The following is a 27,311-nucleotide window of genomic DNA, read 5'->3' as shown; positions in this document are numbered from 1 at the left end:
CTGCGGACACGCAACACGTCCTCCCAGCTGAATGCCACTCCACACACTGACTCATCAGAAATGCAGCTATCGCCACCCAGCAGTGCAAAGATCTACTACCCCTACTTTCCATATGGCAGCACCAGTCCCGAAAATTTTGGATTGCACCTTGTATATGGCCAGAATATTAATTGAAGAAATGAAGTTTCTGCAGCTGCACATCTAAAATCTAATTTATCAGTCAGAGAATTAAAAAAAATAACAAGGTGCACAATTATATAAATGATTTTGATCCATTTACAGAATTTAAGCCCGAAAATTCGTAGGAATTTCTGTTAGATCAATTAGATCTACTTTTTTTAAATCCACTTCATTTTGCCTTTGATCAACTTTTGTTTATTGGTATGGTTTTGACAGTGTTTAAATGCACAAAAATATTTTCCTACCTTTCTTAACACCTGTCATCATTTATAGTACAGCAAACTTATAGTCGCTGACTTCCTCATTTACATTAATTGAACTGGGAACTTCAGCTACATCAGTTATCAGGATATTTACTATGTTGCATTCACATATTCTGTTCTCTGACTAACTGCTCAAGGCAGTTATTACAAAAGACAGTTACAGCAATCTCACATGGAAACTTGTCCTTGACACCTGATTTAAACATGTGTGTTTCCCAGTCTGCAGATTGCAAGTTTGAAACTCCTTCTGTTACCATAGCATGATCAGGTTATTTATACATGGTATTCTCTAATTTTTCTGTGAACCATTCTTCTGCGACTTCTCTAGGGAAAAGAGGTTTGTAAAAGCATGCAACTACCATGTCCATCCAATTTTCACACTTATCATCACCCCAAATTATTTCACTTTTGGTATCTGTAATAACCTCACTAGGGGTAATCAGCTTCTTTATGGCAATAAATATGCCACCAGCATTGCTGTTCAGCCTATCCTTGTGACATGTATTGCAACTGGAATTAAATATTTCAATTTTGCTGCCTACTGCATTCAGAATGGCCCATTATCATTCACTAGGAAGGACCCAGATTCTAATAAAACAACTGCAGTTAATTTCTGAAATACATAAAGCTGCTGAAATACTTTTGATAAGATGCTGCGTAACTCTTCAGTAGAGTAAAGAACACTCAACCAAAGTTGTCAAGATCCTGTCTACATATCTGTCACCAATCAGTGTTTGTAGCATAAACATTTTAAATGGTGCACCGTATGTATAAAATGACAGTGGCAAAATATTCCTACACAAAATGCAAACAGTGCACCACACAGAATAGAAAACATGTAATTGTACTTTAAAATCACCAGTGACGATCAAATGGTAAATATTTTGATCAATCTTGAGATCTTTGCATGATGAAGAATCATTCAAAGCCAGCGTAGTTGTAGAAGAAATAAATATTATTGTATTTGTATGAAGTTTCATATCCATAGCACTACATTCTTTTACTGTTCCAACACAGCTTAAATCAGTTACCAAGAAGTTATGATTTTCTACATTATGATTCACATTACCATTGGCAAGAAACTTTGTAACTGAAACTTCTACTATTTCAAAGATTAAATAATATTATCAAGCATTATTAAGAGTTTATATAAATTTTACATTTCTTGTGATGACTCAATTAGAACTTAAAATCAAATACTTCGTGACCTTCCGTCAATCATTTCACCCTTCACTATTAGTGAGAAACTTCAATGTATAGATAATATAAACTTGTCTCTCCTGTGGTATTAATCATTTTTGCTTTATGCTGTATTATGGGAATGCTTCAGAATTCTCATATTATTAACAAACTATTGTATGACCAGTAATATATCACAGGTTTACATGCAAACACCAAATGAAATGAAGTTACAACTATAATGTCGCAGTACACAAAGAACTGATGTCAGTATAACAAACTTCAGAAAAACTGCAAACCACAAGCATACTAAAAGTTAACACAGGCAGGCAGTTATGTATAATTTAAAAGAGAAAGACACTGTAATACATATACTTCAATATGTAAAAGCATGAACAGTTTTATCTGTCTGAAACATGTATTGCTCATTTTTTGAGTGGAGCTTTTCTTTTAAAAACAAAAAAACTTTGAAGCAAAAAGAATTTTACTTCTTATGTTATATGCACAAGGCATCATATTAACAAAAAAAAGTGTAAAATGGTATGTATATTTCCAGTTTTGACAATTAAGGAATTCTTCTCTCAATTAATTATCTGTCTTTCACTTCTGCCATGGAACAAAAAATTTTCAGGAGGGAAATAGTAAATATGAGGAGTAGTCATGAAGTTTTAATTATCATGCTTGCAAACTGTCGTAAGAGCATATTACTGAAAACACCTGTTGATGTTATGACAGGCTGTCGAGATGTCCAAGGGGGTGTTTTTTACCCAAGACAGCACCCCGACTCATTATGTGCAGGAGACAGTCAGTCACACATGCTACTTCTGTGGTCTATCATTTTCTCTCACCCTTCCATGTTTTCCTGACATGGCCCCTAATGACTTCTTGCTCTTTTCTCATTTGATGAAAAAATTGCACAGCAGGCATTTCCAGAATAAAGACAAGTTGATTTTCAAGGTGGGATATTTACTGCACAACAAATTTGCATGTATCTATGGCCAATGTCTCCATCAAGTCATCCACCATTGAGAAAAATGTGTAAGAGTGAAGGGTAAATATGAAGAGAGTTATAAATGTTATCATCAAACTTCATGGTCACAGTTTAGCTTTCCAAGGTGATAATTAAAACTTCATGACTACTTGTGTTATAAAATAAATTAGTAAAACTAGGACTGTGACTTGAGTATTCAAACATGATATAAAGAATCTCCCATGCAAAATGTTGTCTGTGGGGTGCAATAAACTGAGAAGAGACACAAGAGTAATGACTGTTTCTCAAGCTTCTATATGATACTTATAAATGTCTGCAACATTTTAATATATTTCATTCAACTTCCTTCAGAGAAAACGTAATTAACAGGGAATTATAATTTTCCATGCATACCAGGAAAAAGGTTACAAATTTTAGAGACCACATTACAGTGCACAGGAGAGGACAGCCCAATAACAAGAAATCTCATAGAATTGCAGGCCATAGAAATAGGGTTCAGAAAGTAAAACTTCATGAAGGATTACTTTATACATTTTCCAAGAAAGTTTGGTTTGTGTTGCAGCAATATACAAAAATCTTGATTCAAGGAAAATATCACAGAATGTTACATTGTCACTAGTGTACTGTCCTGACCTCATCACACATAAAGATCATCAAAGAATTCGAAAACAGAGTGAGAAAGTTATATTTCCAAACACTTATATGGTTTATAACAATGTTATCCCAGTGCTGCCTACAATAATGCTTTACCAATGTATCTGAACAGGAAGTAATACACAAACATAAAATAATTTGGAAGGTACAACAATGAAATTTACAACTCTAAAGTAATGAGAGATCAGCAATGTACCTGTCTCGCACGACGGCTGGCACGAGGTGAAGGGGAATGAGAACCACCACTCTCCGAATCGTTGCCCCCGCCAGGTACACCAGCTCCGGCCACCCCCAGTCGCAGGCTACCTGGATGCTGGCTGTCAGAATCCCGTCTGCTGCTGCTGGGACAATCCCGGTCAGAGTCACTAGGGGCCACCTGACTGCTCCGGTAATCACTGTCATCAACAAACACCACTGTCACAGCGCTCTCCACTTCAGGTCAGGGTGCATGCCATGCACCCATACATACAGAGGCACAAATACATTCCTGGGTAAAATTCAAGAGAAATACAGGGCTCAATTATACAGGGTAGGTCACCATGCTGTGGCAGTACTACAACCTACCAAGGAAAATAAGGAGTGCATTCTCTTCGTTGCAGGACATATTTTGATGTGTTTCAATTATCTGTTTGCTTGTTTTCCCTCCATTTCACAGCTCTTTACATAGAGCAAAGTAATACCCACAAAATAACTAATTTTGACATCACTAATAAGAAATAAATATAATCTAAACTGTAATATTATAGACAAACAGATATCAAAATTGATGGTGACAAAGCCTGACAATAACAGAGTATTCCCTGTTAAAGAATTTAAATACTAAGCACTGAAAATGGTAACAAAAAGAAAGTCAAAGAACTGAGACTTCAGAAAACAGAAACCATATTTCAGTTCACAAAAAATGCCTTTCCTGTAACTATAAATTCCACTGTTATGCAACTGTGATCAAATCAGAAGCACTACACATCAAAGGCCCTTACTGTCCAAGCATTTGGAAGCAAAAGAACATAAACTCAGGAGAAAAATCTTAGGACGAAGAATAAAATTTGAAATATGTCTTCCAATACTCCATGCAGTGATGTACAGGTTAATCTATAAAATCATGGTTTCAATGTGAATAAAAAGAATCCAATTCATGGGACACGAAGAAAGAATCAACCCACAGGAGCTAATCAATTAGATTCATGCAGTCTTGAAAAATAAGATTACTAGATCCAACTGGTACAAACAGAAAAAGATGTTATAAAATTAGGATCACCAAATTTACAAGACCCAGGCGCAATCACTCATAGAAACACAAGCTTTTGAGGAAGAAGTCAGAAGGACCAAATGATAGATTGGACGGAGTAATGGAAACACACTCATTCAGTGTGCATAAAACAATACTGGGCCAAAACGAAGACCAACAAGGGTTGATACTGCATAGTCCTAAATGACCCATCCAAGAAAGAAGAATGAGGAGGAGAAGACATACAGACAGTAATCTTCAACAGGAAAATTTGGACAGGTTAGTTTTCTATGTGAACTATCCTTACTGTCACTATATCACTATGATGAAACTTCTGTCAGAAGTGATAACTTTAGCAACAAAGCAAATCTTCGCTCTTATTTCTCATACTACTGATAAAATTTGTTAGTGGACCTAATATTTTGATAAATTGTGGCACTATTGCATCATCAGCAAATCTAAGTATGTTCTCTCTGACCCAAGTATGTTCTCTCTGACAAACAAAAAATGTGAAAGTTCTTTTTAAAGTTGGAATAACGTTTCATTGTGTAAGTATTTCATTCATATTTTCTGCAGTGGTTTTTTTCTATTTCCACAAATGGAGAAACTTCTTTTAAAAAGATGCACAGATAAAAGAAGCTGCATAATATTCTACACATAGCAATTACATCCATGTTAACACAGACATGCACTACAGTCCAAGAAAAATCCAATACATCAGACAAATACACAGTCATTTTCTTTAATTTGACTGGTATCATCATATATTCTGGTCCATACAAAGGATGCAAACTACTTTTGTGCAGTGACTTTAATTCCCTGATGAATAAGTCAACACAGAATGTTAACAGTAGATGACATAAATGCCGTGTTTACTCATGATTATCCTGAAATGTCTAGTAGTTACACAACGTATTGCATACAATAATTTTTTCACCATATCTTACATAACCTTTAAATAAAAAAATAAGAAGTGTCTGTAAACTGAATTTTCATGGCCCATCCAGAGGCAAAATTCTATTCTAATATTAGATAAATGCAAAATTGTTACTATATGTTCATTAGCATGGATGTGTTGCAATTCCAAATCATATATTAAGTTATCGTTATTCCAAGAATACTTCCAACAGGGGAACAATGAATTGAGTTCTTGTGAATCATGTTTTTCAGCCTTCTAAAAACTTCTGAGGTTTCATGCAGTATGTCTGTCAACTTAACACATGCATGCAGAATAATTATTGTTGCATATGCTTGAGACACAATCAGATACAATACTATAAATATTTCACACAGTTAAATGTGTTTTGTTTCAACGTTCTTAGAATTTCAACTACAAATGTTAATGTAGAACAAAAATATAACCTAAATTAAAAGTACTTTTTCAAGATGTAATGACCAAATAATTCTAATTGTATAGCTTCAAGGTTCTGCATAGAATTCCTGACTGAGCTGTTCTTTTCCATCAGACCAACAGTCACCACTATTACATCATAATGAAAAGTTAGGTGACATAAATAGAGCTTCACAACTGTTGTATTACAATAAAATTTCCAAGAACAGCCATGGTATACAACAGTATTATCATGGAATTAGCAGAAATCTCAAGCAAATGTAACAGTTGTAAATGAGACACAACTGTACTCAAATGGATAACATTTAGAGACACATAAAATAATGGTAGTGGAGAGAGTAATAGAACAGAGGAAGAGAATGCTGACTAATGAAACTCTTTCTAGGGACTTGAGAAGTTCAGGTTTGTGAACTGGACATAGTTACCACAAAATCAGTCTCACACTGAATTATCATTGCAATGGTTCACTATTTACCTCTTGCATAAAACAAAGCAGTGGGTCACATTGACATATCGCACTACAGGAATAAAACCAATCACAGAATGTGGAAACATAATATATGAAGTTCGACAGCACTTGGTGCTAGATATGCTACTTAATTCCACATAAGTAGTTGACCTTTCAGTGACTCTGAAGGACAGTTCACAAACACTAATACTTGCTGATGACGAAAATACTTATCACGTCTCAGACCCAACAATACCAGACACAGCAAGTAATACAGCTGAATAGGTCTACAACTAGTTCAAAGCAAACAGTTCAAGTCTTAATCCCACAAATACTGATGTTATATGACTTGATGTTATATGACTTCAAACAAATAAAATGATCTTTCAGCACATAAGGTAGACACTAACGACAACAATAATCGAGACACAATTAGAAAACTTCCTGTGTTTCTGCTGGATAGCAAGTTAAAATAAAATCAACACAGAGAAACTAACCAAAAAGCTCAGTTTGGCATGTTTTTAGAAGTATTTCTTACTGTTTTGACCTTAAGGTGTCAGTATACTTTAAACTTGCTGTTGTCTTAATGAATAATCTTCTCAAACAATACAGCAACAGCAAATAAAGTAATAATTCAGTACATGTGCAATGTGAGAAAATAGTGTAAAATAAGTAACACACTCCTTGCAGAGGCCTCTTCAGTTACCGTGGAATTCTTACACTCATTGCATAGTGTATTAACTTCTGATAATAATGAGTTGTAGGTGAAATGAGATTTATATGACCACAATAAAAGACACAAATATTAGTTCCATGTTTATACTGCCTTCCTTCTTTACTGTTCAGAATGGGGGAGTATGTAGCCTAAGGCTTAGAAGAATAGTTAATCAAGCAGTGTGTGTGTGTGTGTATATATATATATATATATATAATAGAGGGAAACATTCCACGTGGGAAAAATATATCTAAAAAGAAAGATGATGAAACTTACCAAACAAAAGCGCTGGCAGGTCGATAGACACACAAACAAACACAAACATACACACAAAATTCTAGCTTTCGCAACCAATGGTTGCCTCGTCAGGAAAGAGGGAAGGAGAAGGAAAGACAAAAGGATATGGGTTTTAAGGGAGAGGGTAAGGAGTCATTCCAATCCCGGGAGCGGAAAGACTTACCTTAGGGGGAAAAAAGGACAGGTATACACTCGCACACACACACATATCCATCCACACATACACAGACACAAGCAGACATTTGTAAAGGCAAAGAGTTTGGGCAGAGATGTCAGTCGGGGCGGATGTACAGAGGCAAAGATGAAGTTGAAAGACAGGTGAGGTATGAGCGGCGGCAAATTGAAATTAGAAATTAGCGGAGATTGAGGCCTGGCGGATAGCGAGAAGAAAGGATATGCTGAAGGGCAAGTTCCCATCTCCGGAGTTCTGACAGGTTGGTGTTAGTGGGAAGTATCCAGATAACCCGGACGGTGTAACACTGTGCCAAGATGTGCTGGCCGTGCACCAAGGCATGTTTAGCCACAGGGTGATCCTCATTACCAACAAACACTGTCTGCCTGTGTCCATTCATGCGAATGGACAGTTTGTTGCTGGTCATTCCCACATAGAACGCTTCACAGTGTAGGCAGGTCAGTTGGTAAATCACGTGGGTGCTTTCACACGTGGCTCTGCCTTTGATCGTGTACACCTTCCGGGTTACAGGACTGGAATAGGTGGTGGTGGGAGGGTGCATGGGACAGGTTTTACACCGGGGGCGGTTACAGGGGTAGGAGCCAGAGGGTAGGGAAGGTGGTTTGGGGATTTCATAGGGATGAACTAAGAGGTTGCGAAGGTTAGGTGGACGGCGGAAAGACACTCTTGGTGGAGTGGGGAGGATTTCATGAAGGATGGATCTCATTTCAGGGCAGGATTTGAGGAAGTCGTATCCCTGCTGGAGAGCCACATTCAGAATCTGATCCAGTCCCGGAAAGTATCCTGTCACAAGTGGGGCACTTTTGGGGTTCTTCTGTGGAAGGTTCCGGGTTTGAGGAGATGAGGATGTGGCTCTGGTTATTTGCTTCTGTACCAGGTCGGGAGGGTAGTTACGGGATGCAAAAGCTGTTTTCAGGTTGTTGGTGTAATGGTTCAAGGATTCCGGACTGGAGCAGATTCGTTTGCCACGAAGACCTAGGCTGTAGGGAAGGGACCGTTTGATGTGGAATGGGTGGCAGCTGTCATAATGGAGGTACTGTTGCTTGTTGGTGGGTTTAATGTGGACGGACGTGTGAAGCTGGCCATTGGACAGGTGGAGGTCAACGTCAAGGAAAGTGGCATGGGATTTGGAGTAGGACCAGGTGAATCTGATGGAACCAAAGGAGTTGAGGTTGGAGAGGAAATTCTGGAGTTCTTCTTCACTGTGAGTCCAGATCACGAAAATGTCATCAATAAATCTGTACCAAACTTCGGGTTGGCAGGCCTGGGTAACCAGGAAGGCTTCCTCTAAGCGACCCATGAATAGGTTGGCATACGATGGGGCCATCCTGGTACCCATGGCTGTTCCCTTTAATTGTTGGTATGTCTGGCCTTCAAAAGTGAAGAAGTTGTGGGTCAGGATGAAGCTGGCTAAGGTAATGAGGAAAGAGGTTTTAGGTAGGGCGGCAGGTGATCGGCGTGAAAGGAAGTGCTCCATCGCAGCGAGGCCCTGGACATGCGGAATATTTGTGTATAAGGAAGTGGCATCAATGGTTACAAGGATGGTTTCCGGGGGTAACAGACTGGGTAGGGATTCCAGGCGTTTGAGAAAGTGGTTGGTGTCTTTGATGAAGGATGGGAGACTGCATGTAATGGGTTGAAGGTGTTGATCTACGTAGGCAGAGATGCGTTCGGTGGGGGCTTGGTAACCAGCTACAATGGGACGGCCGGGATGATTGGGTTTGTGAATTTTGGGAAGAAGGTAGAAGGTAGGGGTGCGGGGTGTTGGTGGGGTCAGGAGGTTGATGGAGTCGGGTGAAAGGTGCTTAGGCCCCCTACAAAACCTTTCACCCGACTCCATCAACCTCCTGACCCTTGAGAAAGAGTAATGTGTGAAGTCTTCAATTTCTACCAAAGCCTAGCTTTATTGAAATACCTCTAACAAAACACAAAAAACATTCTGGTTTCATGTAAAGGCTGTCAGTGGCACCATGATTCATCTCCAGACACTCACGGATAGCACATGAACTTACATTTGAGGGTAGAGAAGCAAAAACAGATAAGCTGAACTCTGTTTTCAAATGTTCTTTTAAAAATTAATTTTTACACCATTGTTCAGGTAAGCCACATAGCTATTAGTGCCAGTAGCACTGAGAAATAGTTAAAAATTGCTGAAATTTAACCTGGTGGATTCTGTATCAGATTATACACAGAATTTTCAACTGAGTTAGCCCCTTTATTAATCCTACTAGGTCTCTGGGAGAAAAAAAAGCTGTGCTCAGTAGTTGGATGGCAGCACAGCTTACATCCATCTGTCAGAAGGGTAGCATTAAGTGGCCCACTAACTACTATCCAATATCTTTGGCATCCACCTGTTGAAGAATCTCATAAAACTAGTAAAACACTGGTTCTTCACAGAATCAAATACAGCTTCTAAAATGGCTTCCAACTTCTGATTACTTTCCAAACGTGTTATTGTGTAATATATTTGACATTAAGCATGAAAAAGTTTAGAAAAAATTTGAAATTATATTTAAAGTTCATTGTAAACCACTAGGTACTCTCATTATCAAACATTGTATGAGTATATCCTGGGTAATTTGTGCTCTGTTTTACGCAAAAGCAAGTTTTTCAAGTCTCTCAATGTTTATGACATCATATCTCCTAAATTCTGTGTCACAGAATGATACAATTTTGCAGGTACATTCAGTTGGAATGAGTGGGTAATGTCTACAAAATGTGTTGCGATTAAAGTTAGTAGTAAAGAAGAAATAAATTAAAATGTCATGCCTGATGTGGCAGTTGTACTGCATGAACAAAAAAAAAACATAATAAGCGATAAATATTTTTAGGTTTCATCATTTTTTTTGGGGGGGGGGGGGGGGGGGGGGTCAGCAAGATAAAGTGCTTCAAACATTTGAAATTATGTGTATAGTTTGCTGTAGGTGACTAAGTGCTCTCATTCTCAATTGTTGGATAAACACAGTCTGGGTATTTGCACATGGGGAGTTACACTGCCTCAAGACATACACAAAGCTTGTAACTGTAATACTTGTCTTACTGTGTTGAACTTTTCACATAAGACTGTACCTCTTAATGAGTAGAATATGTCAGCATTTTAATTTTTAAATTTGGTCACATGTTTATGAAATACTGAAAATCAAAGCCACTAGACAGGCAACCTCCAATGGAGTCTGGTTTCTACGCTCTGGGTTAGTCGCTTAGTAACATATATATTCTGAGCTCAAACATAGTGACATCACTGTACAAAGCAGCATGGGTTCCGAAAACAATGGTCACACAAAACCCAACTTGTCCTTTTCTCACATGACATTCAGAAAGTCAGGGATCAAGGCAATAGGCACATTCAGTATTTCTTGATTTCTGAAGAGCATTTAACTCAGTACCACAGCAATTCATATTAATGAAAGTAAAATCGTACACAGTATCAAGTGAAATTTGTGACCAGATTGAGGATATCTTGGTAAGGAGGATGCTCCATGTCATCTTGGATGAAGCCACTGACAGATGTAAAAGAAACTGGAGTTCCCCCCTCCCCCTTTCCCTCCTTCTCCAAATAGGACTAACAGAAGATATTGAGCATATACAAAGAAGGGGACATAAACGGTGATAGGTTTGTTTGACTCATGGGAAAGGGTCACAGAAATGAGGAAGAACCCAAATTGTCAGACACTTTAAGACAGATGCCAACTAACCCTCATAAGCCTACTTACAGAGTACCAAGAACTGAAATCAAGTGAGCAATATAGGTATCTATTACAGAACCTTACATATCATTCCCAAAGGGACCAAGAGTACAACAATAGACTCATTACACTGTGCACAGAGGCACTGAAGAAGTGAAATGCAAATGGAGCAGGTAGAAAACCTAATAAATGGTACTATAGGAAGAAGTTCTTCCCATACACTTCAAAGGAATTTGCAGCATATGTAAGAATATGATGAAGTTCTGCTTTCTGATACAGAATTTTTAGCAGAGATGCTGAGCTACAAATAGGCACAACAAAAAGACTGTCACAGAATGAGCTTTCGGCCAACAAGACCTTTGTCAAAAAAAGACTACACACACACACACTCACAAACACACTCACGCAAATGCAACTCACACACACACGACCACAGTCTATGGCAGCTGAAGCCAGACTATGAGCAGCAGCACATGAAGCCTCTCCCATTATGCTCTGCTGCTTGTAGTCAGGCTTCAGCTGCCAGAGACTGTGGTCATGTGTGTGTGAGTTGTGTTTGCATGTGTGTGTGTGTGTGTGTGTGTGTGTGTGTGTGTGTGTGTGTGTGTGTGTGTGTGTGTGTCTGTTGTCTTTTATGACAAAGGCCTTGTTGGCCGAATGCTCATTTTGTGACAATCTTTTAGTTGTGCCTATCTGTCACTCAGCATCTCCACTATATGGTGAGCAGTGACTATCCTCTTCATAATGTTGTTACATTCCATTCTGGATTTTCCATTGTTTGATTTTTCACTCATTCAACAATGTAATTCAATTTATATAGATTCAAAGACTGATGATTCCTGTTAGCTTCGTAACAAGAGGCAGTGTTTATTGTGAATAGGCCTCTACCCTTTGAGGATGTAGGTATTTGTTATTCTTGATAAATATCAGTGTCAGAATATAAATAATATGCAAGCAGAAGTAGATAAATAGTACCTATTTAATACAAGTCAATAGTGGTATTAATTTTTGTAAGTTGTGGCTTTACTGCTAAATTTACTCTGTTAAATCTAGCCTACATAGATAAAATAGTGTTTGGCATTTTATAATAGTTAATTAGTAACAGACTTTGAAGCTGCATCTTGTCTTAGTTAACATACACTATCTGCTCAAAAGTATTCGCACACCTATTAGCAGACATTAATATGGGCCAGGGCCAGCCAAACGCTGCACAGTGTGCAGATGTGCGGAAGTGCTGCACATGTGCGCACGTGTGCGCACGTGTGCGACAGCGACATCTGTTATTAGACATGTGTCCTAAATGAACAGCGGCAGCTCCACGTCCCTGTTTATGTGGTACAAGCAAGAGCGCAACATACCCAGTCTCGTTTACCCCTGATGACCGTAACCTTAACAGCAAAGTACTGAGAAATAGCAGGTACTGTGAAAAAGTAAAGGACAGGAGATCTATGTTCTTAGTCATTTAAAAATGACTGGGAACTGCAGTGCTTTTTTGTAGCCATTGGCGAAAACTCACAGTGTTTGCTGTGCCACCAAATAATAGGCGGCCAGCGTAAGTTTTCAATTGAAAGACACTACAATACATATTACAAAGACAAGTGTCGTGTACTCAACAGTGAAGAATGGTAAGCAAAATTAAATGTCCTTAGTCCTTAAGAAAATGGATGAGACACAATAACTCGATTTTACTGTATGTCAAAGTAACTGATACTTCTTGAACTCTTAGTTTCTTGTGTTACACTTATGTCTATTTTACTGTATGCTGTACAATGCACTGTTTTCAATTTTCCAGAATGAGAACCACACTAAATCTTCACTTCAAGCAAGTTTTAAAATCGCATTAAGAATTGCGCAATCTGGGAAACCCTTTTCCAAAGGGGAGTTTGTGAAAGAGTGTCTGATTGATGCTGCAGAACTTGTGTGTCCCACGAACATTAGCAGGTTTCAAGAAATCAGTCTATCCAAACAAACAGTGACAAGACGTATCAGTGCTATGGCCGGCAATGTGCACAGGCAGCTAATAAATAAGGCTAAAGACTTCGTTGCTTTCTCTGTTGCGCTCAATGAAGCAACAGATCTTACAGATACAGCACAGGTTGTGATATACACACGAGGTGTCGATAATGCACTTTGCGTAACAGAGGACGTTTTGGACTTAGTACTTTTGAAAGCGACTACTACAGGTGCGGACTTACTCCAAGCTGTCGAGCAAGCAATTGATGGGGTCAGTACCGACTGGAATCAGTTAGTCTCAGTGACCACAGATGGAGCACCATCAATGCAAGGCCATCAGAGAGGACTCAGAGCACGGATGCGCAAAAAGCTAGGGCGCATAGATGAGACGACGTATGGAATTCACTGCATTCTGCATCGAGAGGCGCTTTGTGCAAAATCAGTAACGTTAGCAAACATCATGCAAATTGTTGTGCATACTGTAAACTATCTGAAGATACATGGGCTTACGCATCACCAGTTTTGGCGGTTCTTGGAGGAATTAGGAGCGGAGTACGGCGACATACTTTACTATACTGAAGTACGCTGGCTCAATCGAGGTAAAATGCTGAAAATATTTTTTTATTTACGTTTGGTCATAGTAACATTCTTACATGAGAAGGGAAAAAGTGAACCTATGTTGGAAGACCCTTGTTGGACATCATACCTTACGTTTCTTGTGGACATTACATCTCACATGAACATCCTGAACATCAGTTTGCAAGGTGGAAATAATTTAATATCTGACATGTTGGAGAAAGTAAATACCTTTGAAAGGAAGCTTGTGCTTTGGGAGAGCCTGCTATTGACAGAAAACACTGCACATTTCCCGACTCTTGGACTGGTCCATTAAAGTGCTAGATTTCAAGAATACGTGTCAATAATTGTAAAAATTAAGAAACAATTTCGAGCACGATTTGCAGATGTTATGAGTTTGCCCCCTGTCATTCGCCTCTTTGTTCGACCATTCTCGTCATCAGTTGAATATGCTCCAAATGATCTACAGATGGAACTGATCGACCTACAGTGCAATACAAGACTGAAGGACAAGTTCTTTGCAATGCAGAGTACAAAAGAATTCTACGAAAATTTTTCACAACAAGAACTTCCACGCCTGCACCAAGAAGCCGCGAGAGTTATGTCCATGTTTGGGTCAATATATGTTTGTGAAAGATTTTTCTCGGTGATGAAAATGAATAAATCAAGGTTTCGATCAAGCATAAGTGATGAAAATCTTCACAACTTCTTGCGTATGTCAATGAGCCGTGCTTTTGTGCCCGATATTAACTATATCATTTCTCATGAGCAGTGATAAATGTGTTTGGATTTATTCCTTTCATAATTAAAAATTATTGTTTACTAACTGTGCATTATTGCCTCATTCTGCTCCATGTTATATTATCATCAGGAAAATTGGTCATTAAACCGACTGTTCCAATGTATACTTACATTTAGGGTTTTTTTTTTTTTTTTAAATGTGTGAAGGGCTACGCTCAGCTGAAGTCGATAAAACATAACATTCATCAAATTGTCGGTTATTATGCAGATTTCAGATGGAACTAATGAAAGATATAGCAATAATGGTATTGAAATAACAGGTGATCATTGAGAGGTCTGAGGTTATCATTCTGCTCAGAGGTCAGTGAGACAGAAATTATGTGGGTGTAACTGAGGACACCGAGAATTAGTTACAGGAAACCTTGCATTAGTTTAATGTTATTTGAAATCATGAATAAGATTCGTTGGAAGTCGCTAAGTGCTCTCTTTCTTAAATACTGGATCAAAAACATTACGCGTATTTACGTGCCGTCAGTCAAGCTGCCTTAGTAAAAACCCACAGTTGTTAACTGTATTACTTGTCTTACTGGGTTAAACTGTTAATTTAAAAGTAGACGTTTCAATGAGTACACTGTGACAGTATTTTAAATGTTTAATACGCGAAATACTTTCCCATGGTTGGCTTGCAAGCTGTGGAAAGAGCACTAGAATGCGCTGGTACAGAGTATCCCAGGAAGTGGATAAAGTGACATCTGTGTGTAGGAACATTCACTACATGAACACTGATGGCTGCGGCGTGCACGCTGTGACCCGGAAGTTGTACATGTGCAGGAGCACCGCACGCGTGAAGAATTTCTGACCGGCCCTGATATGGGCTGTGCCTACCCTACACCTTTATGACAGTTTGAACTCTGCTGGGAAGACTTTCAATAAGGTGTCTGAATGACATTGAAGGAAAGCCCATTCTTACTAAAAAGCTGAAGCCAGAAAAGGTAGCAGTGTTGGATGCTGGGCTCTGGAGTAATGGCAACATGTTAAAACATCCCAAAAGTGTTCACTTTGTTCAGGTTTGTACTATGGGCAGGCCGGCCCCAAAGATGCTGATTTATGACTTGGTGCATTGTTAAGCTAATACAATCATCATCTATGAACTGTTCTACTATATGCACATAATGCTATTACGTATGTTCATACCACTCCCCATTTAATGTTTTCATAAGTGCAAAACCAATGAGATACACTCAAATCTACAAAGGTGCATCAATATTTAAATGATCTGTTACACATCCTTAACTGACATAGTCGGCTGGCATAGCGTAGTACTGAGAAATTTTTAACACCAGAACAGTGGCAAATGTGATACCTCCAGAACAGTGGGAATGGAACATTTGAACCCTAATGAGATTACCATTAAAAATTCACAATACAGTTAAATAAGAGTTAATTTTTTCCATTCATGTTTATATCATGTACACATTTCAGTCAAAGTTATACATCAAATTCGCAACACTACTGTTTTGGATACACAACATTGCATGCCTACCCAGAAATGTGACCTAGTTCATAAGTTCCTAGCATTTCTCAATTACTTCATTTTTTGTTTCTAATATTACAGTCTCCCTTTGAGCAGATTAATGGAGCTTTCAGTACACATTTTTTCTCTGGAAGTTGTCTTGTATTTCTCACAGATGTCACTGGTCTCATTTCCTTTGCATGTTCCAAGTTGTAATTTCTTTCCTTTTGTAATTTCTCCAGTCTTAACACTGCTTCCTCTTTCTATTGGCTTTTTTACACCTGTTCTGCTCTTTCTTGTTTCTCATTTTTCAGCTAAAGAATGAATGCCATCCCCTGCAGGTTAATCTCGGTTATTTTGATTGTAGATGATCCACACATTTATTTCTACTTGATCTGTTAGGTTATTGCACAAGAAATGCAGTGACCATCTCCTGCAAGCAACCTTAGCTGAATATTTACCACTCATCTGATCAGTCATGTCCACTCTATACTTCACAGCATTATAGAAACTAACAGTTTCTAGCTTCCTCTTTTCATCTTCATTCAGTGGTACACCTGGATGTAGCACACTGAGAATAATGATATTCTTATTATTTTTCCCTTGGTACTCTGTCAGGGTGTATTGTGGCTAATCAGTCTTTTTCAAGATGATGGTGGAATGTTAGTCTGAATTGTTCTTCTTCACACAGCTGGGGATTTCTCAGTGAATCTTGTTCATTGTTCTCACTAATGATATTTTCATCAGTTGAATTTTCCTAGCAAGCTGAAGCGATGTGAAGAAGTTGTCTGTTGTCACTTTCCTTCCTTGGTTTAGGAATGACTCCATCAGGCGAAGTATGGCACACTTTCCCAATAGATGTTTGTCTGATCATCCTTCCTCATTGTTAAGGTATGGAAAGCCACTGAAAATGAACTTAGAAGCCATGTCTGCACTATCCAGAACCTCAGTCCACATTTGTCAGGTTCATTTCACATTAACTGGGTATTCCTGCACCTTGTTTTGCTCGCAAGTAACTGTTCGTAAATTCTAATATTTTCATAGTTGCAGTAAAAGTGGAAGCAGTTCTGCATGATTTAGTTCCATATTTCTATTGAACTTGAGATGATGTGTCACCGAAATGGAAGAATTGTTTTTGTAATTTTACCTCTGCTAACGTTAGGCCTGCAACTAATCCAATCAAAGGTCATCCAAGGAAACACTTTTAGCACAAAACACTTCTGGTGTACATAATATTAATCACTGGCTTTCAATTTCCCCAACAATACAGTCCAAGTGGTGTTTTTTATTTCACTTCAAGCAGTGATTATCAAAAAGAAGTCAGACGGCAGTGATGATGGAATCATCCACTTGGTGGCAGGCATTTGTAGTGAGTTGTCCTCTCTCCTTCAGGATGTTCGAAGCAGCCCTTCTTCCAGGTGATGGTGTTTTAGCGACCTTCCGTTCCATCTTGAGCTGATATCTTCACTGCTGTGCCAGTTGACTCCTTAGACAGTGGTGGAAAAAACTGTGGTGGGTAGACATTTACTGACAGTAACTTCTTCTCATTCTCACTAGCTTCATTGTCAGCTGTCTGTGGCAGAAAATCACAGTCTGAACCTGATAAGTCATTTGCTGACTCAATATCGTCTGAGTTCTCCACAATACACAAATCCCTTCATTACTAGGGCCACACTGATGTGACATAACTGTAAATGCATGTAAAAGAAAAAAAAATTCTACCTAACTGACGAAGCAAGTAACTACAGCAACAAATGAAATATGACTGAAAAATTACACTACAGTGTCTTAAGTGTAAACATTTCCAACAATGTATCGTCATTCAAGGCAGTGATTGTTGATCAAAGCAAAATGCAATGCAAATACATTTATGTGTATGAGAACAGCAATACTCTAAAAAGGAGTTATGCCAGGGGACAAATGACCCCCTCCCACTGTTCTACGTAAACTTAACAAAATTTCTATTAAACTGTGAAAATTCAGCCAAGTGCACTACACTATTGTGAAAAGAAGACACAAGGAAAAGCCACAAAGTTAAAAACTGTATTAGTACAACAAGAAAGAATAAAGTAGATGCTGATATGACTTATAGTCATAGAATGTCACTTCAATTCATGACCTATCATTGCACTCTCCTATCAGCAACAACTACTTGCATACATACAATTAGAATACAACTATTCATAATTAAAAAATGTAGGGTACCTGACTGTGAAGTTTCAAACATTATTTGAGGGAAAAGTTAAGAGAAATAGGAGAAACAAATAACAAGGACAGCCACAGTGAAATAAAACAGGAAGAAGAGAAAAGTTTAGTAACCCTTATAGATAACCTGCATGCTGGATCAGAACTTGCTTTTCACAAGGAATATTCTCCCATATAACTGAAACAGTTAGATTAAAAGTTTCAACAACACAGTACTTTTTTATACTGGTAGGTGCAAATACTGAGTCAGTTATTTTCTCATGTATACTAAGAGCTCCAATGTTTGGGCATTGTCCTCGAGATACAAAATTCTAGATCTAACTTCTTGCTCAGGACACAGTTTTAACAGTTAAACATGGTAATTACCAGCTGAGGCTGTTACACATTATTATTTATTGTGATTTAATTTTGGGCATTCATAATTTTCAAGCAAATATTACAAATGCAAATAGGCATAAATAGAGCCATTATTCTGAATTTCAAATGGGTATAAGCAGTGTCCAAGCCACATAATAAATAGATATACATAAAATCATGCAAAAAACATGATAGTAATATGTGTATATATTGGGAGAGTTCAAGGAAAGTGTAGTGCACCTATGAAGGAGATCACACTCAGAACCATTCTTGAGTATGGCTTGGGTGTTTGTGATCCTCACCATGTTAGGTAAAGGAAGACACAGAACAATTCAGAGGCTTGCAATTAGATTTTTCTAGTTACCTTGATCAACATGAGGGAGTTACATAAATGCTCTGCAAGCTCAGATGGGAATCCTCCAAGAGAAGGCAACCTTTTCACAAAATACCATTCCAGAAGTTTTGAGAAACAGTATTTAATAAACTGCAAAATGATTTTACTATCTCCATCATTCAGCTCATGTAAGGAATGTTGAAGACAAAATAAAAGAGATAAGGGCTTATTTAGGGACTTACAGGCATTCATTTTCCACCTCTCCATTTGTGATTTGAATAGGAAAGGGAACAACTATGCTAATTCCCTCAACAGGCACAGTATAGTGGATTGAAGAATTTGTGTATGTAGATCAAATATGGACAGTAAAGATGTCAATAGTGATTAGTTCAATATGGTAATCGCTTATGTAACCTTCATTTCAGTATACATGTACTTTAAAGAGACAACTGTATTTCTGTCATCACAAATCAGATGGGCGTGAAATCTGTATTAGGATACAAAAAAACTGCAATTTTTACACTTGGTATTTTTATATATATTAAATGCCGTTAGTTTTAATTTTCAAGTTAGTTTTCCTGGTGGTAAATTTGTGCATGCCAGTAAAATATCATGAATAACTATAAGTGGTTTAACAAATGACAGTTAGTATCCTGAAAGTACAGAACTTTCTGATGATTTTTCTTCTTAAAAGGAGATGCATTGGCTTGACTACTTGTGCCATTTTGTTATCAATGAATTTTGATTGGTATATTCACTCTTTTCTGACTGTTGTCACTTGACTTGTAGTTTGTGCACTATAGTAGTTAAGCAACACTTACAGACAGATATCTGGAACCCAACTCTGTCTAGATATGCATCTATGCAAACTCCAAGTGAAGTGAGAAACATCGGTTGTGAGTTTTAGTTAATATATGTCATTTCTCCATTTCATAGAATAACTCAAGTTATTTCTCTAGGGGCTCTCAAAACTCTCATGCCTTTTGCTGTAATAATTTGGATGAGAAGACTTCCATTTTACAAAAGTGTGTAAACATAAAATGGTATTATGCAAAGGACAGTTGCTGCTCATCACATAGCAGAGATTCTGAGTCAAAGAAAGATAGGCACAATAAAAAGACTGTCAGAAAATGATCCTTTGGCCAACAAAGCCTCAGCAGACAGCGTGGTCATGTGTGTGTGAGTTGCATTTGCACACACACGTGTGTGTGTGTGTGTGTGTGTGTGTGTGTGTGTGTGTGTGTGTGTGTGGTGGGTGGGTGGGTGGGTGGGTGGGTGTGTTCTATTGCCGACAAAGGCCTTGTAGCTGGAAGCTTTTTGTTGTGCCAATTTAGAACTCAGCATCTCCGCTATATGGTGAGTAGCAACTATCCTTTTCATAATATTGTTACATTCCATCTTGGATTTTCCATTGTTGAATTTTACACACAAAACAGGTTGCATTATTTTCATGTGACTGCGAACTCTAATAACTGTTTACTGTAGTACTTAATCCTCCAAGGAAATATGAAATACTCACTACTCACAAGGAAACCAAAGTGATTTTAATTTCATCTTCCACTTTTACGTTTTCAAAAATATCAAAAACTATAAAACATATATATAAAACAAAGATGCTGTAACTTACCAAATGAGAAAGTGTTGGTCTGTTGATATACACAATAAAAAATACACAAACACACACAAAAATTTCAAGCTTTTCCAACCCAAGGTTGCTTCATCAGGAAAGAGGGAAGGAGAGGGAAAGACGAAAGGATGTGGGTTTTAAGGGAGAGGGTAAGGATTCATTCCAATCCTGGTAGTGGAAAGACTTACCTTAGGAAGAAAAAAGGACAGGTATACACTCGCACACACACACATATCCATCCGCACGTATACAGACACAGGCAGACATATGTAAATGCAAAGAGGTTGGGCAGAGATATCAGTTGAGGCAGAAGTACAGAGGCAAAGATGCTGTTGAATGACAGATGAGGTACAAGTGGCGGCAACTTGAAATTAGTGGAGGTTGAGGCCTGGTGGGTAACAGGAAGAGAGAATATATTGAAGGGCAAGTTCCCATCTCTGGAGTTCTGATAGGTTGGTGTCAGTGGGAAGTATCCAGATAACCCAGATGGTGTAACACTGTTCCAAGATGTGCTAGCCATGCACCAAGGCATGTTTAGCCACAGGGTGATCCTCATTACCAACAAACACTGTCTGCCTGTGTCCGTTCATGCCAATGGGTGGTTTGTTGCTGGTCATTCCCACATAAAAGGCTTCACAGTGTAGGCATGTCAGTTGGTAAATTACGTGGGTGCTTTCACACGTGGCTCTGCCTTTGATCATATACACCTTCCGGGTTACAGGACTGGAGTAGGTGATGGTGAGAGGGTGCATGGGGCAGGTTTTACACTGGGGACGGTTACAAGGGTAGGAGCCAAAGGATAGGGAAGGTGGTTTGGGGATTTCATAGGGATGAACCAAGAGGTTACGAAGGTTAGGTGGATGGCAGAAAGACACTCTTGGTGGAGTGGGGGGGATTTCATGAAGGATGGATCTCATTTCAGGGCAGGATTTGAGGAAGTCGTATCCCTGCTGGAGAGCCACATTCAGAGTCTGATCCAGTCCTGGAAAGTATCCTGTCACAAGTGGGGCACTTTTGGGGTTCTTCTGTGGGAGGTTCTGGGTTTGAGGGGATGAGGAAGTGGCTCTAGCTATTTGTTTCTGTATCGGGTCGGGAGGGTAGTTGCGAGATGCGAAAGCTCTTTGCATTTACATATGTCTGCCTGTGTCTGTATATGTGCAGATGGATATGTGTGTGTATGTGTGTGCGAGTGTATACCTGTCCTTTTTTCCCCCTAAGGTAAGTCTTTCTGCTCCCGGGATTGGAATGACTCCCTACCCTCTTCCTTAAAACCCACACCCTTTCGTCTTTCCCTCTCCTTCCCTCTTTCCTGATGAAGCAACCTTGGGTTGCGAAAGCTTGAAATTTGTGTGTGTGTGTTTGTGTGTTTTTTATTTTGTCTATCAACAGACCAACGCTTTCTCGTATGATAAGTTACAGCATCTTTATTTTTTATATATATTTTTCCCACGTTGAATGTTTACCTCTATTATATTCAAAAACTATAAAATGACATAGGTAACAGTCACCTGAATTCAAGAATAAAATTATGAAAGAAAAAGGTGAACATAAAAATTACATCACTATGCAAACAACTAGTGCATGCTACTTAATAAACATGTAGACAAAGAAACTTATGGCTTGACCCTTATTTTAACTTATAACTTTAAGGGCAGCCAATAACAGAATATTTAACTATAAAAACAGCAACTGTTCCCATTTTGGTATGCTGATGACTATTCTAAAACCAGAAATTAAAAATAATTTTTTCTTGTAGTGTTTCAGTGTATAATGTAAATATTTTTCACAGGCAAAAGTTCACATAAACTTCTTCTGTTACAGCTGTTCATATTTATTCATAACACAAACATATAGCATAAGTTTTCAGCTAACAAAGAGACTGGAAGAGAGTAATGAAATTAGGCTGATAGCATTATCCATTTAATATAAGTTATGGCAACCTTATTTCAGACATTATGGGAAAATATCTTTATTGTCATTTCAGAAATAGGACAGGTTTGCAAACAAATGCAGGAACAGCAGGCCAACCATACAGCTGAGTTCAGCAAGCTGGTGACATCAGGCATGGCTCATATTTTCACAGTTATTTTGTGCAAAAATGCTATGACATACAAGAAGTGCAAGCCAACTTTCAAGATGATGAATTAAACTGTAATGCAGGATACAGAACACTACTATGGGGACTAGCTCAGAAGTGGAGCAGTGACTTGGTGATTTAACCTGAATGTTTGTGTCTCCATGAAGTTGCTGGTAAACCATAACTGCGTTTGTGAAACTTATCATTTATTTGAAATATATCTGAAATATTGTTACTAAAAAAACAATGTGTCTCATTAGAATAGAAAAAACACATACATATATTAAACCAAAATATCAATAAAAAATATTAAAAGTCATGGAGAAACAAGCAGCACAAACAATTAGGTGAAAGTTACTACCTCAAAAACATAATCCTCCTAATATCTGATAAAAATTAAGATTACAGTTTTGAAATCTGAAATAAGAAAATCAACACTGTTTGAAATAGGTACAGAATACCCATTTATCATATGCAGCAGTATGAACAATCAGAGCAGGGCTGATAAGACACAAACAGAAAAATCTCAAAACAGATACAATTCTCATAACATAAACCCTCCTGGAGTAAATGAATTAATCATTAGATTTCTAGGCAATTTCTTTATTAAGGGAAGAAGGAAACAGAAGAAGTTGTGGAGAAGACACATTGGTGACAAGTGGAAGGATACACAGCTATGGAGTCAAAATTAAGCATAAAATTAGATGCAGAAAGAACTGACTACAGTGGGAACAGCTGAGATTAGAAGTCTAGAGAGCTGAATTTTAATGAATATTTCTTTTCTATTTACATTCATGGGCAAATGAATTAGAGACACTAACAAAATAGCATACAGCAACCCTTTAACCCCAGTGACAATAGTGACAAGTCACACCATGATCTCCACAAGATAACAAAATTATTGTTGGGAAATCACTCTCAGCTATGACTACTCAATTACTCTCCACAGGTCACAGGCATTGACTGCAGCTGACTCTGAGGTTCACTGTCTCACTTGATGCTATTTGAGGTGTACTAAGTAGGGGTTAGGTAACTCAGGGGAATGTGTGGGGAGAGTTCCTCATAGCTTTATAAAACAATTCATGAATGATTAGGCGGCAAACTGTTTTCTTGGAGGCACCACCTGGGGGACCTGTGATAATTTTTGGGAGTGTTTAATAAGCTGGGGAAAATGGTTTTTCCTCTTTTTTAATTGTATCACTTGCTTTAGATAACAGTGTTGACACTGTTCGTTGTGTAGTGTAACATGAACTGTATCACTCACTGGTTACAGATATTGGTTACAGATTTTTGTATTTTATAGCCTGGAGTCACTGTTGGCAGTAATGATAAATGTTGAAATTCGTTTGTTGTTGTGTTTGGCCACCCTGTTGCCTCTACTCTGGTGAACATTTGACTCCCAGTGTGTGAAGAAATCCCATTCAGTTCTAACAACTGCAATTGTGGAGTATCTGTGCTGAAGTTTACAGCAGGTGTGCAACTGATTAGGAACAGTTTGTAACCTGCTATGTTCCATCAGCCAACAATTTTCTCAGTTTCAGTCTTTATCTATTTAGAAGTATAGTGCATTCATATAGAATTCTATACAAGAGAATCCAGTGTTTTTATCAACTTTGGCATATAATGATGGAACTAAGCAACTGAATAACATCAGTCTACAGGCTGGCATTGTTTCAGAGCCACAAATAATCCAAACTATCTTGGCAATGGATACTGAAGCTACAGATCTTGCAGCACTGGAATCACACAGCTATAAATTATATGTGCAGATGGATGAAACTGCAGACATTGTGCCTTTGCGGGCAAAAAAGTGAAAATGCACTGAAACAGTTCTGCAATATGGATACTTCTATTTCTGCAATTACTGAAGACATAGGCATGTGTTTGATTTGTAATGAATGCTTAGCAAGCAAAAGCTTGAAACCTACAAAACTGAAAAGACATCTACTTACAAAACATATTTTCCATTGCAACACACCTGTTAAGTTTCTTAAACATTTAATGGAATTATGAAAAATCTAAATAAATGTCTATCGATCACATAAATTTGTTGATAAGATCATCCTATGAAACTTCTCACTTAAATCTCAAAGGATAATAAACACTTAGCAAGTGAATACCTGAAACCCAAAAAACTGAAAGGACATCTACTTGCAAAATATATTTCCTATTCCACTACACCTTGAATGGTTACTGGGATCTTCTAAAGACTAAAAAAGTCTATCAATCTCTTGTACTGATTATAAGAGCATGCTATTAAACTTCCCAATTAATTTCAAAGGGCTACTGGGATACTTGAAAATTTAAAAGAGTCCATTAATCCCATATATTGGTTGATACGAGCATGCTATTAAACCTCCCAGTTAATTTTAAAAGATATGAAATCATATACTATAGCAAAGACCTCATTTTATTTGTAGCAATATGAATGAGTGAAATTACTCACATTTTGCAAATTAACTTAAAAAAAACTCCTGTGAAATGAAACAGTAGGTAAACACATTCTGGAAATTAGCAGCGACCACTGTCAGCAACTAATGACAACATATGCCACATATTATGCCGACAAGATAACAGCATATGCAGGATCTGAGCACTTGTTAGTCATCTTTTTCTAAATTAATGTGATAAACTGGAAACAAGGTTCAGTAAATTTTTATTGTACGGAGTATGATGGCCACAAAGGCGACCAGCTCAGAAACAGTTCTTATGGTCAAAAAATTAAGTAATATTGTTTTTGTCTCTAAATAAATTTGAATATGTCAATTTCTCCCACGTGGAAAATTGTATGTGCAAATCATGGTATTTATCAGATATCAGGAATGAGGTTTTCACTCTGCAGTGGAGTGTGCGCTGTGTGCCGGACCGAGACTCAAACTCGGGACCTTTGCCTAGTTCTGCAAGGTTCACAGGAGAGCTTCTGTAAAGTTGAGAAGGTAGGAGACGAGGTACTGGGAGAAGTAAATCTGTGAGGATGGGGCGTGAGTCATGCTTGGGTAGCTCAGTTGGTAGAGCACTTGCCCGCGAAAGGCAAAGGTCCCGAGTTCGAGTCTCGGTCCAGCACACAGTTTTAATCGGCCAGGAATTTTCATTTATCAGATATATTTGAGGAACTCATGAGCTACAGGGAAAAGCAGAAATATGTTTACAATGAAACATAAAATTCAGACTTTTGAAAAAATTTCATTTTAAGTATAAGGTAGAAAATAAATAGCTTGAATTGTTTTTATGTACAGATGACTTTACTGTTGAAAAGAAGTTTGATTTTGATTTGGTAAAATGCAGTAAACTCAGCACACCAGACAAAAGATTAAACAATGCCTAGAGGCACCTCACTAATACTGTGTAATGTCAACTCTATCCTTGATAATGAACTCATATGGCATATCCAGCTGGAGCCATTCACTGATGATTAAATCCCCTTGAACTACCAAACTACAGTGATCTTGACTGTAATATTTGTTCAGCTGTTCCAGGTAGCCCAAAACATTTCCTATGGGATTGAGAATGGGTGATTTAGCATGACAGTTGATGCATGATAGAGTGCCTGTGTATTCATTAATCCAAGAACATATGTGCACTGCCAAATGAAAATGGCTGTTGTCATCCTGAAAGGCAGGAGTCTCCATGGCAGACTCATCAAGAAGGTGTAGAAGAAAAGGCAACACCTGATCACCAAGAATGTTTTCGGTAGTGTGTTTGAATAGCACCAAGTCATGGTAGTAAAAACTGTCCCAAAACAACAAAGTACCATATCCCGCCTGAATTACGCCCTTCTCACACACCAATTAAGTGCTTAATTGGGCTGTCGATGCACTGTTTAAAAGCAAGCAAAATAGTACATTTCCAGTAAGCCACTGTCCAATTTATGCATTGTTTCTCCCACTGGAAACATGTAGCTTTATGAGCCACTGTGAACAATGGCCTTTTACAAGGTACCAAACTTCAAATGTCCATTGCATGCATTCTCAATGTTCACTTGGAAATTGGTAGAAATGGACCTGCATTCACTGACAGCAGCAATTCCTGGTGGTGGTCCTTTATTTAAAAAAAAAAAAAAAAAAAAAACAGATCGCATTCAATATATCAACATATTAGGCAGTTTCATTCACAGGGCTGCCATTCTGTGATGTCTCCACAGCAACACGTCTTACTGAGCTTATCCCATGTACCCAACAGGCAAATACACAGCATTTCACACCCACAACTAATGTCAAAGGTGGAGAAGCACAAGACCACCTAGTACCAGTACTACAACTACAGTGTTCCAAAGCATCTAGTGCACTCTGCACTCTTCAAAAGGAGAGACTAATGTTTTGACTGGTGGGCTTAATAATGAACATAAGTTTCTACCTGTACTTCAGCCAGATTGGATTCAAAATCCTTTCACCATACAAATGAAACAGGTGAAACATCTCTTACATAAATTGCAATTTTCAAATATGCAGTTGAACAATGTCTATCTTGGTGTTAAGGTAGGATTTGGAGTACTGCCAGATGTAGCAATCACAATTTTTCTGCCACTTATCTGTGTGAATAATTTTCATAATTATGGTCATTAATTCAAAATATCGCTCAAGTGTTCAGAACATTGAGAGTGGCATGAGACTAACAGTGATGGACATTAAGTCACATTTCAAGATGGTGTGTCAGAGTTAGCAGTCACATTCATCATGTTAAAGGTAAATTTATCTTTTTCCAGCCTTCTATAAAATATCTTAAGTTATGTTAAAATTGTAGGTG

At 38.0% G+C, this 27,311-nt stretch overlaps 1 protein-coding gene across 1 annotated transcript in view; it reads right to left on the bottom strand.

Annotated features, from left to right (window-relative positions):
* The window catches only part of LOC124788082 (MAP kinase-activating death domain protein), a 593,942-nt gene that overhangs the window by 542,172 nt on the left and 24,459 nt on the right, over positions 1-27,311 (bottom strand). The window contains exon 4 of the mRNA XM_047255179.1: positions 3,464-3,662. Within this exon, the coding sequence (XP_047111135.1) occupies positions 3,464-3,662 (199 nt within the window). The remainder of the gene's footprint in view (positions 1-3,463; positions 3,663-27,311) is intronic.

Source organism: Schistocerca piceifrons, chromosome 3 (assembly GCF_021461385.2).
Source record: "Schistocerca piceifrons isolate TAMUIC-IGC-003096 chromosome 3, iqSchPice1.1, whole genome shotgun sequence".
In the NCBI taxonomy this organism is placed as follows: Eukaryota; Metazoa; Arthropoda; class Insecta; order Orthoptera; family Acrididae; genus Schistocerca; species Schistocerca piceifrons.
The sequence above is the reverse complement of the archived record's forward strand: the minus strand, read 5'-3'. Positions and strand labels throughout refer to the sequence as shown.